The 12,923-nt window shown below is 38.0% G+C and overlaps 1 protein-coding gene across 2 annotated transcripts in view; it reads left to right on the forward strand.

Moving 5' to 3' along the window:
- tll1 (tolloid-like 1) overlaps window positions 1-12,923 on the forward strand; it is a 114,497-nt gene that overhangs the window by 77,955 nt on the left and 23,619 nt on the right. For both annotated transcript variants that reach the window (XM_049472363.1, XM_049472362.1), the window contains exons 17-18: window positions 202-382; window positions 8,307-8,432. In XM_049472363.1, the coding sequence (XP_049328320.1) occupies window positions 202-382; window positions 8,307-8,432 (307 nt within the window). The remainder of the gene's footprint in view (window positions 1-201; window positions 383-8,306; window positions 8,433-12,923) is intronic.

Here is a 12,923-nt window from a genome sequence, read left to right on the forward strand (position 1 = left end):
TGACCAATGAACATAACAGGAGGGTTAAAAAAACACTAAAAGTTAACAACACCCCAGAGAAGAACGCCTACATGCTTCTTCTTCCCAGAGTATTTTGGATTGTTTTGACTGTAGATATTCTAAATAATAGGTATTATAATAGTAAAATAATAAGCCATCATATCTGTCTGTCTTTCTGTCTGTCTGTCTGTCTGTCTCTAGGTGTGTAAATACGACTTTGTGGAGGTGCGGAGTGGCTTGTCTTCGGACTCCAAGCTTCATGGGAAGTACTGCGGTACGGAGGTGCCCGAGGTCATCACCTCCCAGTACAATAACATGCGCATCGAGTTCAAGTCCGACAACACCGTCTCTAAGAAAGGCTTCAAAGCTCACTTCTTTTCCGGTAAGACCAACTGTGTCCACAAACCCAGCGCTGACCAAACCCTGACACTGTGAAAGTTCACACCCTCCACTAGCGCAAATGGAGGATCAGCAGAGCCGCGGAAAGCAGAGCGTCACGGGCGAGGACCTGGCGGAGAAGAGCGTCTGCTCGTCTACGCTTTTTTTTTCATGGCTTCCAGCAGGAGATTGAGGGACCTGATAGAACCTCTGGAGTCTTTTGATCTTGTGTTTGTTCGTTTCTGCCTGAGATTGGTTGCATAAATGTTTTTCGGTGTGGATTTCAAAAGGTTTCTCAAATATTTTCAGCAGTTTCGCTGTTTTGCTAACCCTGTCCTCTCTCGCTGGGCTGTGTCCTCAGAGGCCTGAGGCGATTTATATTAAACAAGGCCCGGATTTACACGTTCTCACACTCCGGTCGTCTTCGGATATAACAAAAAGTGTGAAGATGCATGGGTCGGCCATGTTTGAGGCTTGTTGATGTTAGTTATGAGTCATTGCTTATGGTTCTTTTCATGTGACAGTGATGGATAGTAGCATTTGGCTTTTGCTCTCGTCTCTGAAGGCCTCGTCTTTCTGTTGAGCTTTCTGTTGAGTGTTTAACCGACTTCAGAACTCAGCGTTTATTATATTTACTTGGACTTTTGTTTAAATGCAGATAGTATGAACTCAAGATGTTTCCGAGATGTTTGGTCTGATCAACTTCATTTCCTTACCAACTTTGAAATGTTGCCAGATGCCATTCCTTTTCACAACACTTCAACTCCAAGCAATTAAGTGTTTCAACAGGGGCTGTCAATGTTAAAGCTTAACACACACAATTAATTTGGAATCTGTAATGCATTATTATTACTTCTGCCGCAGTCTACCCCATTCCCACCCAATGCTTGGATTGTTTTCCGGATGAATGTTTGAAAAGCTCCAACATGGACAACACAATGACAGAATTCCAGCTTCAACCCATATACTGAGTTGAAACCGTGAGCATTCTTGTGGAAATGAGCGCTAATTCCAGCTAAGCTGCCAACCTGTTCATGGTTCACGATGTGCGCCACCACAAGTCCCTCCAGAGCGCCACCAATGGGGGCCCACGGGCAACCACTCGGCAGGAGATAAGTTTCCCGGCCATGTCCCAATTCACTAGCCAGGTCAATGGTAGCGTATTGGAACATGACCCTGATGACACGGGTTCAATCCCTAGTAAAGAGCAGTGGGTTCAACAACCCTCTGGGCTGGAGAGCTACTAGTCTGTAGCACTCTATATAATTACACTTCATTTTGCAAAACAGAATTCTTTATACACTGCCTCGTCAAAAAAGAAATTGCCAACAAAAAAAAATGTTACACACTCTAATATTTGGTTGGAATATTTGATTGCTGCATTGTTTCAATGGTTCTCCCAAAAAGACCTTTCCAATGTCTGATTATTCCAGATCCTAGATGCCTCCAAGCCCAGTAGAGAAGTTGGCGCTACTTCTGGACATGGTTTACCATTTATACACTGATATTCCTCAGATTCCATTTTTTTCCTTTGAATTGAATGGACGTTGGAAGTTGACCATTCAAAACATGAATTATCTTGGGTTAAACTTGATGATGTAGGTCTAATATCAGAAGCATGCATTCTTTTCCACAGATAAGCCCGCCTCCTGCGCAGAGCATCTCTTTATCTTTTCGTCCTGCCAGGACGTAGCTCCACCTCCTTCCGTCCGTACAACTGGCCGACAGGCCGCATCCACGTGTGTCCAAGGTATGGCCGAGGCGGAGGCCTCTTCCCTGATTGGTTGTGGGGAATCGCTTGGCTTTTGTGTCTACTAAGCTTTCCGTAGACTCTGTGGGAAATTGGGCTATGGCAACAAATGTGTCGTTGTTTCAGCATTTGTTGTTCTTATAACAAACAGATTTAATCGCTAAATGATTGTTTCGTTTGGCATTGGTGCAAAAACACTCAGCACTTCCTTTTTTCTAGGGGATTTATTGTCTTTCTGACTAATTGGTGGTTTTTGGAGTCTTTACTTTTATCCCTCTGCTTTCCTTTAACACTTGTTTGGTCCAATGTTTCATGAACCACGGTCTGTACTGAAGGACCAGAATTTGGTCTAAGACCTGGTCTTTATATACCTAAAGGTCTGAACCAGAATCTGAACACTGATGGGTTAAAATTGGTGAAATGTTGTCAGTTCAGCGAGTTTCCTTTCTAGGTGTTGTGCCAAATTCTGCCCCTTGCTAAAATTCAGCTCCCTTCAAGTGCAGATGCTTCCTATAGCAGAATAAGCTCTATGATACCTTTAATCTCTTCTTATAAACAAGGATTAATCTACAATAATCTACAGTTACAGTAGATACAGGAATCACCGGTGTAATCTGTTGTACTCAAGGTCAGTTCGGAAGTTCTTCATCTTCTTCTATTGTTTAAGGGACGATGGTATCATCCCTCAACTTATCACAATTGGTCTGAAAGTCTGAATCATCTAGAAAAGTGCTTTTATGCTGCAATTGAACTGGATGACCAGAACATGATTCTGGTCATCTAGTTTGTCCAATACCTTATCTTTTGGTCTGACCAGGTTTTGGTTATTTGTTCTGGACTCTGGTTTACGGCACTTTCCTTTTTGCTATTTTGGTTCAGACCAAACTGAAATCTCTGAAGGTTCAGACCAACCAAACCATCCTAAAAGGGGTGACCTTAGCCTGGATTAACTGAACAACAGTCCGGTTGACTCGCAGTTGAGTCAAGTTATCTTCAACCATTAAAGAATAGAAGAAAAAAACCCGGTGTTATGCTGCTGATTGCTGTATCTACTGTAACTGTAGACTAACCCTTATTTCTAAACAGAAATACAAGGAATTTAAAGGAAATCTGGGTAACACTTCCTATGAACCCTGTATTCATAATGCCTTATAAATGCATTCATAGTGCACTATATGACCTTATAATGACTGTAATAAGTCTGTATATTATATATTATAACTCATAAGTACTTACAGCGGCATTCATAACACATTATAAACTACAAGTATTAGGGGTTATAAAGAAAGGGCTTGTAATGCCTTGCACTGTCTGTTCATAAGAACATTGTACAATGTAGTGTTGTAATGCACTATAACACATATTTGGTATATTGGTAACACTTTCTATGAATGTCATCTCTATAAGAATCTATAAACATACTAATAACACATTATAATGCATTCATAAGGCATTATAAACACGGCTATACATATTTACAAAAATGTATAATTCATCATAGCCATGTTTATTATGCATCATGAACTGTGATTATAAATCATTAATAGCTGTGTTTATAACATGTTATACACATGTTAAAGCTTCCAACTTATAAACACACCCTCAAAAATCCTATAAATACATTTGTATATACTCTATAATTGTATATACTATATTAATTATTCTTGTCTTGAATATATAATTAGTTATAGTCAATTATAATGTATTATAACAGGTCTTTGTGCACTCTAAGTAAAATGCCAGACCTCCATTGTGGGACTATATTATTAATGATAGCTGTATACTACTTACAAAAAAAAAAAAAAATATATATATATATATATATATATATATATATATATATATATATATTATAAACACAGCTTATAATGTATTATGATCACAAGTTATCATGCTTAATAAACATGGCTATAATCGGTTATGCTTCATATAAACATGAAGTAAATTTTATTATACCTCACTATAATGTCTTGACAGTAATGACTTTATACAAGGCTTTATAATGTTTTATGCACTTATATAAAAGCTTAATTTGAGAAATCATAACTGCAAATTATAATGCATTATACCACAACATATCAAATCTGTGTTATAGTGCATTACAACACCACATTGTACAATATGCTTATGAACAGATAGTATAAGGCATCACAAGCCCTTGCCCTTCTTTATAAACCTTTATACTTGTAGTTTTTAATGTATTATGAATGTCTCTGTAAGTACTTTATTAAACAGTTATTATACAGGCTTGTTTCAGTCATTATAAGGTATTATGCATGTCATATAATGCATTATAATAAATGCATTTATAATACATTATGAATACAGACTATAAACCAAAAGTTGTTTAGTGAACTCTTGCTGCAGTAAACTGCAATGTGAAACCGAAACTAAAGGGACTAAACGTCCAGAATACGATATACCAAACACATCAAGCTTGGTTCCAAATGTGGTTTGTACTCTCAGGTGTGAATACACCCATAAAAACTCATTCAATCCAATTAAAGCCTCTTCTTAGGGAACTCTCGGTCAAAAGCCGAAATGTTGAGACCTGATCCCAGAAGATATTTTGGGTTTACGAAATTATACACACAGATAAAGAACGAACAGACTGTTCAGAGTACTAACAGGAAGCATGGGACTGCTGTTAGGCCTCTTAGAGACATCCTTTTTTAAAGACATGCCATTGAAAGTAGTGTGATTCAGATTGGGAAATGACATTTAAAGCAATAAACAGGCTTTTTGGTTTGGCAAGGCTTAGGGGATCTTTTGGATCTATTGGATTTTGGTTTGATTTGAGTGTAGTATTTAGTGAGTATACACTGTAGGGACAGAAGGTACACTGAAAAAAAAAACGATGAGTAAAGTTTACTTAAAAAAAGTTTCACAACTTTCTGTATTTGCTTTTTTTAAATAAATTTAATTTCAAATAAATTTAAGTAACTTCAACTCGGTTTCAAGATTGAAATGTTAAATAGAGTAAATAAGTGAACTGAACTTCAGTCAATCCTTTCTTTTAGTAACCTTTACTTAATTTCTGTATACAATACTACCTAATTACAATTACTTAATTTATACAATATTACTCAAATTATAAAACACACATTCAAATATTTACACACATATTACACTCTCTCAACATATGGATGCCATGTAATACATGCATATATTTAGTATACTAAAAAGAATGTATTACATGCCATCCATGTGTTAAGACAGTGAAATATGTAAAAATAATATATTATGTATGAAATTATTTGAATAATACTGTATAAATTAAGTAATTGTAATTAGGTAATATTGTATGCAAATTAAGTAAAGTTTACTAAAAGGAAGGATTGATTCAGCAAAAATAAATTAAGTAAAGTTTACTAAAAGAAAGAATTGATTCAGCAAAAATAAATTAAGTAAAGTTTACTAAAAGAAAGGATTGATTCAGTAAAAATAAATTAAGTAAAGTTTACTAAAAGAAAGGATTGATTCAGCAAAAAATAAATTAAGTAAAGTTTACTAAAAGAAAGGATTGATTCAGTAAAAATAAATTAAGTAAAGTTTACTAAAAGAAAGGATTGATTCAGTAAAAATAAATTAAGTAAAGTTTACTAAAAGAAAGGATTGATTCAGTAAAAATAAATTAAGTAAAGTTTACTAAAAGAAAGGATTGATTCAGCAAAAAATAAATGAAGTAAAGTTACTAAAAGAAAGGATTGACTGAAGTTCAGTTCACTTATTTACTCTATGTAACATTAAAGTCTTGAAACCAAGTTGAAGTTACTTAAATTTATCTGAAATTAAATTTACTCAAAAAAAAAACAAGTGCAGAAAGTTGCAAAACTTTTCAAAGTAAATTTTACTCATCATTTTTTTCAGTGTATTTATACATCTATGTCATTATTAGTACAGTGATGGCGGCGCTTGGAGCTGAAGCTAGCATAATGAAATGTAAGCCATGTTTTTTAATAAGCTTCTTGTGCACTTTTTAATTTATTAATGCCTAATTTCAAATGTCAGGGTCCTTCTCAGATTCTAGCAAGAAGGTGTGGAGCTACTTTGAATCTTTGAGTCTGGATAACGGTGGAAAAAAAGATTTACCGGGGCAAATTATGCCCCGTGTCGCCCAGTCTGAAGGGTGTTTGGACAAACTGTTACAATTTTTGGATCTCGGAACGCTGTGGGAGAACAGAGGTTTTCTATTCATTAAAGGTACAGTGTGGGAGGTTTCATGGCTAAACTGGAGCAGCCTGGTGGTCAATCTTCATTAATTGCACATTATTGCACCAGTAAGAGCAGTAAGAGTGTGAAGGTTCTATTAGCAGGGTAAGAGCACAGTTTTGCTCAAAATATTGCAATGCACACAACATTATAGGTGACATACCAGAGTTCAAAAGAGGACAAATTGTGGGTGCACGTCTTGCTGGCGCATCTGTGACCAAGACAGCAAGTCTATGTGATGTATCAAGAGCCACGGTATCCAGGGTAATTTCAGCATACCACCAAGAAGGACCAACCACATCCAACAGGATTAACTGTGGACACTGTAAGAGGAAGCTGTCTGAAAGGGATGTTTTTCGGGTGCTAACTCAGATTGTATCCGAAAAACATAAAACCACGGCTGAACCCAAATCACGGCAGAATTCAAAGTGCACCTCAACTCTCCTGTTTCCACCAGAACTGTCCGTCGAGACAATAAATTATTGTGCGCTAAAACCAGGTGTTTCAGACAAAAAGAAAGAGATAAAGGCATAGAAGTGAGAGAGAGAGAAAGAGAGAGAGTCTTATTGAATGGATGAGCTGAGTGAATGTGAAAAGCAGCTCATGCATTGTCAGGAATCAGGAGGCTCCCAGTGTTAGATATCTGTTGGCCCAGGATCAGCAAGTTTGGGGAGGTCCCCGCACAGGCCTCCCACACACTGCTAATCCCTGTGTGTGTGTGTGTGTGTGCGGTCAGAAGTTTGGAAGCCGGCGGAGGTTCAGAATGGCTGATCATGCTGGATTAGTCATGGCAGAATTTCAAGAGCGAAGCCCGAGGCCTGGAGTCTCAGGAAGCGACGGTAGAAGCAACTGATCTCTCTGTTTTCAATCATTTCTGACCGAGTTACGGTAATTTGACGACAGAAGATTACGCTCGTAATCCGGCATTAATAAATCAAAGTAAATGAGGAACATGTCTGTGCAATTATCTAATCAGCCAATCATGTGGCGGCAGCGCAGCGCGGAACGTCGTGGATACGGGCCAGCAGCTTCTGGTAAAGCTAATATCATTCAGAACCAGAATGAGGGAATCACTGGGAATCTTTAACGTTAAGATATCATCGAGATACGCTGGCACTGATCATGATAATATCTAATGATAATACCTAAAAATTATGAGTTTCTTTGATTTTACCAAATTGAAATCCTCTGGAATATAATCAAGAGGAAGACGGATGATCACACGCCATTAAACCAAACTGAACTGCTTGAATTTTTGCACCAGGAGTAAAGGCATGAAGTTAGCCAAAAGCAGTGTGTAAGACTGGTGGAGGAGAACATGCCAGGGAGGAAATAGCCAACAATTAAAAGGAGTGTCCACAGATGCTTTCAAATGTATTTACTAAAATCTAAATTGCTGTTGTTCAACAAAATATATCTTCCTTTTTAGTTTTATCCATTGTTTACACATCCGTCGATAAAGAGATCAATATAAATGTTTTTCGATTGACTTCACATTTCGAAAACAACAATTTTACTTTAGCACCCATTCAAAATGTACCTTTTAGCTTTTTCCTGTAAAGTCAACGTATTTTGGAGATACGTTTTGCTACTTTGGACAACAATGATTTGGAATTCATAGTTTGGTTTTGATTGCAGGGACTTTCCTTTTTCACGGTTTCCTTTTTTTTCTCTAAAAAAACTCAGGAATCTACTTTTTCTACCTTTTCTTACAGGTGAAACGGATGATGGCAAATGTTGTACTCTATACCTGTGTCCCGCATTTCCTGTGTTTCTTTCAGCTATTGCTTAGTCAGTTTAGAAGTTTACTTAACAATAAAACAAAAGATATCCTACTAACATTCACACTGGGGTTTGCTGTCTCTTTAAAACAGTACTTTTAAATAAATTCTTTGTGTATTTGTAGTTCTTGTAGTTCTATCTGACTGACCATGTTGTGTGTCTCTTTGTTTTTTGTGTTTGTTAGATAAGGACGAATGTTCTAAGGATAACGGCGGATGCCAGCACGAGTGTATCAACACCATTGGCAGCTACGTGTGTCAGTGCCGCAACGGCTTCGTACTGCACGAAAACAAGCATGACTGCAAAGAAGGTACACACACAAACCTGTTCACGAACATACACTAGGACCTAGTATGTCTTTGCTGTCATAACAATGGTAAAAGTAATCCTTGCACAGCTCGAAATACGCAAAAGTTAAAAATGTCTACCTGTTCAGTCTACCACAGTTTAGCCATGGCGTTTATGATAAAATAGAAAAGTGAATTTCATGGAGTTTCAATGTTCAGTGAAGCAAGGTGGTTGCTATGGTGTTGCTATACTGTAGTTGCGTCTCTATGGAAAGGGGTTGGTTGTATAGTGCATTGTGTAGCCAGACTAGGAGTTTGTTGTAATGGAGTTTCAGGTTTTTATTGAGTGACTCCAAGTGCATTCCTATTGGTTGCTACTTGTTAAGATGTTGCTATGGTATAGCTGTTGGTTGCTTAGTCGTTGTTTGATGGTCATTAAATTGTTGATTTCTTATGTCTGTTGATTGCTGAGGTGTTGATACGGTATACACACATACACACACAAACCTGTACGTGTCTTTGCTGTCATAACGGCGGGAAAAGTACGCCTTGCACAACTCGAAATACGCAAAAGGTTGAAATGTCTACCTGTTCAGCCTACCACAGTTTAGCCAAGTGCATTTATGATGAAAGTACTTTTAAAGGCACAGTAACTAATAGAAAAGTGAATTTCATGGAGTTTCAATGTTCAGTGTAGCAGGGTGGTTGCTATGGTGTTGCTGTACTGTAGCTGTGTCTCTATGGAAAGGGGTTGGTTGTATAGTGTATGGTGTAGCTACAGTAGGAGGTTGCTGTGGTGTTCCAGGTGTTTACTGAGTGGTTCCAGGTGCATTCCTATTGGTTAAGCCGTTGCTATGGTATAGCTGTTGGTTGCTTAGTCATTGTTTCATCGTTACTAAATTGTTGATATGTTATGTCTGTTGATTGCTGAGCTGTTGATACCATATACACACACAAACCTGTACATGAACATACACCGGGACCTAGTGTGTCTTTGCTGTCATAACAACGGGAAAAGTACTCCTTGCACAGCTCGAAATACACAAAAGATAGAATATCTACCTGTTCAGCCTACCACAGTTTAGCCAAGTGCATTTATGATAAAAGTACTTTTAAAGGCACAGTAACTAATAGAAAAGTGAATTTCATGGAGTTTCAATGTTCAGTGTAGCAAGGTGGTTGCTATGGTGTCGCTATACTGTAGTTGCGTCTCTATGGAAAGGTGTTGGTTGTATAATGTATGGTGTAGCTACAGTAGGAGGTTGCTGTGGTGTTCCAGGTGTTTACTGAGTGGTTCCAGGTGCATTCCTATTGGTTGCTAAAGAGCATGCCCTGAGATACCAAAAAAAACTATAGTTTCAATCAAGCACAAATAAAGGAAAACAGTGAGGAAACACCTGCAGGTGTGGTTGCTAAGGTGTTGCTATGTTATGTTCTGAAGCTCTTGGAGGGTAAGGTAATAGCTAAGGTAGTTCCTGGATGATAGCTAAGGTGTTCCTGTGTTATAGCTGCTGATTGCTGAGGTGTTCATATGCGTATATACGTTGGATACTATTGCTGGGTGGTTGCTAAGGTCTTCCTACAGTTGCTAAAATTGGGTTGATGTTAAGTGTTTCTATTGTATAGCTGGTGGTTGGTAGGGTGTTGCTATCTGGATGCTATGATAATAAGTTGATTTCAAGGCACTGCTACGTGCATAGGAGGTTGCTGTGGTGTTTCAGGTGTTTACTGAGTGGATCCAGGTGCATTCCTAGTGGTTGCTAAGGGGCGTGGGCTGAACTGAACCAGCACTGTACTGCACTGTGCTAAGGTGTTGCTATGGTACAGCTGTTGGTTGCTTTACTATGGTACAGATGTTGCTAGGCTGACTAAGGTTGTATTATTAGGTGGTTATAAGGTGTTGCTATCATATAGGTGTTTGCTACTATGTTAGTTACTATCTTAGCAATGTGTTGCATGGTGGTGGCTGGGGCATTGCTGAAGAGTTGCATTGGTATTGCTGTAGGTTGCTAAGGCATTGCTTTCTGGTTACTGATCTAATAATGGTGTTGGTAGGCTGTTGCTAAGGTGTACTTAGGCTGTTGCTCGGGATTATAATGGTACAGTATAAATTGGTTTGTTGGCTGCTATGGTGCACCAGGTGTTTTCAGAGTGGTTCCAGGTGTGTTACAGGTGGTTGCTAGGTGTTGTTGAAAATGAATGGGAGTGAATGGGAGAGAAAGGATGGATGTAAAAGCTACAAGTAGACGAGTGCAGGTCAGTATTGTAGGATATGGATGCTTTTACTGCACCTAAGATGAAGCTGTTTTACTGTAGCGCTGTAGGCTACTCCAGCATGCTGAAGTGTTTAGTGGTGTGTGTGTGTGTGTGTGTGTGTTTCATGATGCTGTACTCGTATTAGGAGCTCTGAGAGCACGGCTGCTCTGCAAGTGTTTAACATGAGCCTGGTCTGGGAAGTTTAAAGCTGTGTAGCTGTCTCCCATATGGTGTGTGTATATATGTGTGTATATATATATATATGGTGTGTGTGTGTATATATATGTGTGTGTGTGTGTGTCTTTATAAAGGAAAACAGACAGACCTGAGAGAGGAGGATAGAGAGATATTATTCTTTCAACTCCAGAGTCTGGATTAAGAGGTTAAACCAGTGACATCCTGGAATACACACACACACACACACACACACATATATGTATATATATATATATATATATATATATATATATATACATATATGTGCATACACATACACTCACTGTCTCTTCAAGGCTAGTTAACTCACTCTGAGTTTAAACATCTGGACTTCCATGAATCTTCAAAGGCTCAGTCCTGCTTCTGTTTTTCTTGGTGTGTGTGTGTGTGTGTGCGTGTGTGTGCGTGTGTGTGCGTGTGTGTGTGTGTGTGTGCAGGCTGGGCTTTGTTCTGCAGATCTTAGCTCCCTTCTCAGTCTAAAGTTTGGACACACCTTCTCACTCAATGTTTTAGATACTTTGTAAATGATACTGAAGGTGTTGGTATCATATAGGTGTTAATTACTATGTTGGTTACTAATGTGACCACAATAATTTATTGTCCCGGTGAATAAGTTCTGGTGGAAACAGGAGAGTTGAGGTGCACATTGAATTCTGCCGTGATTTGGGCATCTGTGGTTTTATGTTTTTTGGATACAATCCGGGTTAGCACCCGAACATCCCTTTCAGACAGCTTCCTCTTACAGCATCCACAGTTAATCCTGTTGGATGTGGTTCATCCTTCTTGCTGGTATGCTGACATTACCCTGGATACCGTGGCTCTTGATACATCACAAAGACTTGCTGTCTGGGTCACATATGCGCTAGCAAGACGTGCACCAACAATTTGTCCTCTTTTGAACTCTGGTATGTCACCCATAATGTTGTGTGCATTGCAATATTTTGAGCAGAACTGTGCTCTTACCCTGCTAATTGAACCTTCACACTCTGCTCTTACTGGTGCAATAATGTGTAATTAATGAAGATTGGCCACCAGGCTGCTCCAGTTTAGCCATGAAACGTTCGACACTAAAATGACAGGTGTTTCAGTTTCATTGTCCAACCCCTGTAGGTGCCTACTTTGTAAAAATCTAAATTATAAAACATATTCTGCTTTGTTTAACACTTTTTGATTTACTAAATAATTCCCTATGTTTTTCTTCATAGTTTGGATGCAGAACATTTAAAAATAATGAAAAAACACAGAATTTCAGTTGCGTCCAGCAGAAATGCACTCGTCAAACCTCTCAGAGAACAGAAAGACGAATGATGAAAATGAAAATTTTTCAACATTCAGAGGTTCAAATTTGTTGCTTTATTAAAAAAAAGCTTAACACATTTAGCATGCTGAATAATATAATAATAATATATTTACTGCAGAATTGTTCAATTTATTAAGTTCAACTATTATGCAAACTCTATTATAGTAAGGAATAATGGTTCTATAATAGTGCTCAGTGCTTGGGCCCCAGCGATTGCCACTTGAAAACCTTCTAAAACTAATAACAGAGAAATCTATGAATTATTGTGATTTATTAATGAAGTAGTCAGTTATAAAAAAAAAGGCCAGACAGTTCAATTGACTCTTGAATTATTAACACAAATAGAGCATTCCTTGTATATCTGATAAAATACATTGATAAATACCTCATTAAAACATTCTATCGTGCAAAATGCCTGTTAGTCACTTCTGATTTATTGACTATGTAGGTGTGTCCAAACTTTTGTCAGGGTGAGCAAACAATAAAAAGGGTGAGATACAACATTTGTACTCAGAAGTTAGCCTTGAAAAAACTTGCTGCGTTGTACAGTAACGCTAATTAAACCCTCATTAATCTTAAATATTGGCACGACTTCATACAGCTAATTCCACATCCTTCAGTAAACTGCACTGCCCATTAACCAAGGCAATGTGCTTAATGTACTACTGAACTAAAGCTTGCTATTGTATTGTAATTGCCTACTGGACTAAAACTGCTAAAATTAGCAATACTCCCTAATAAG

Source organism: Astyanax mexicanus, chromosome 25 (assembly GCF_023375975.1).
Source record: "Astyanax mexicanus isolate ESR-SI-001 chromosome 25, AstMex3_surface, whole genome shotgun sequence".
In the NCBI taxonomy this organism is placed as follows: domain Eukaryota; kingdom Metazoa; phylum Chordata; class Actinopteri; order Characiformes; family Acestrorhamphidae; genus Astyanax; species Astyanax mexicanus.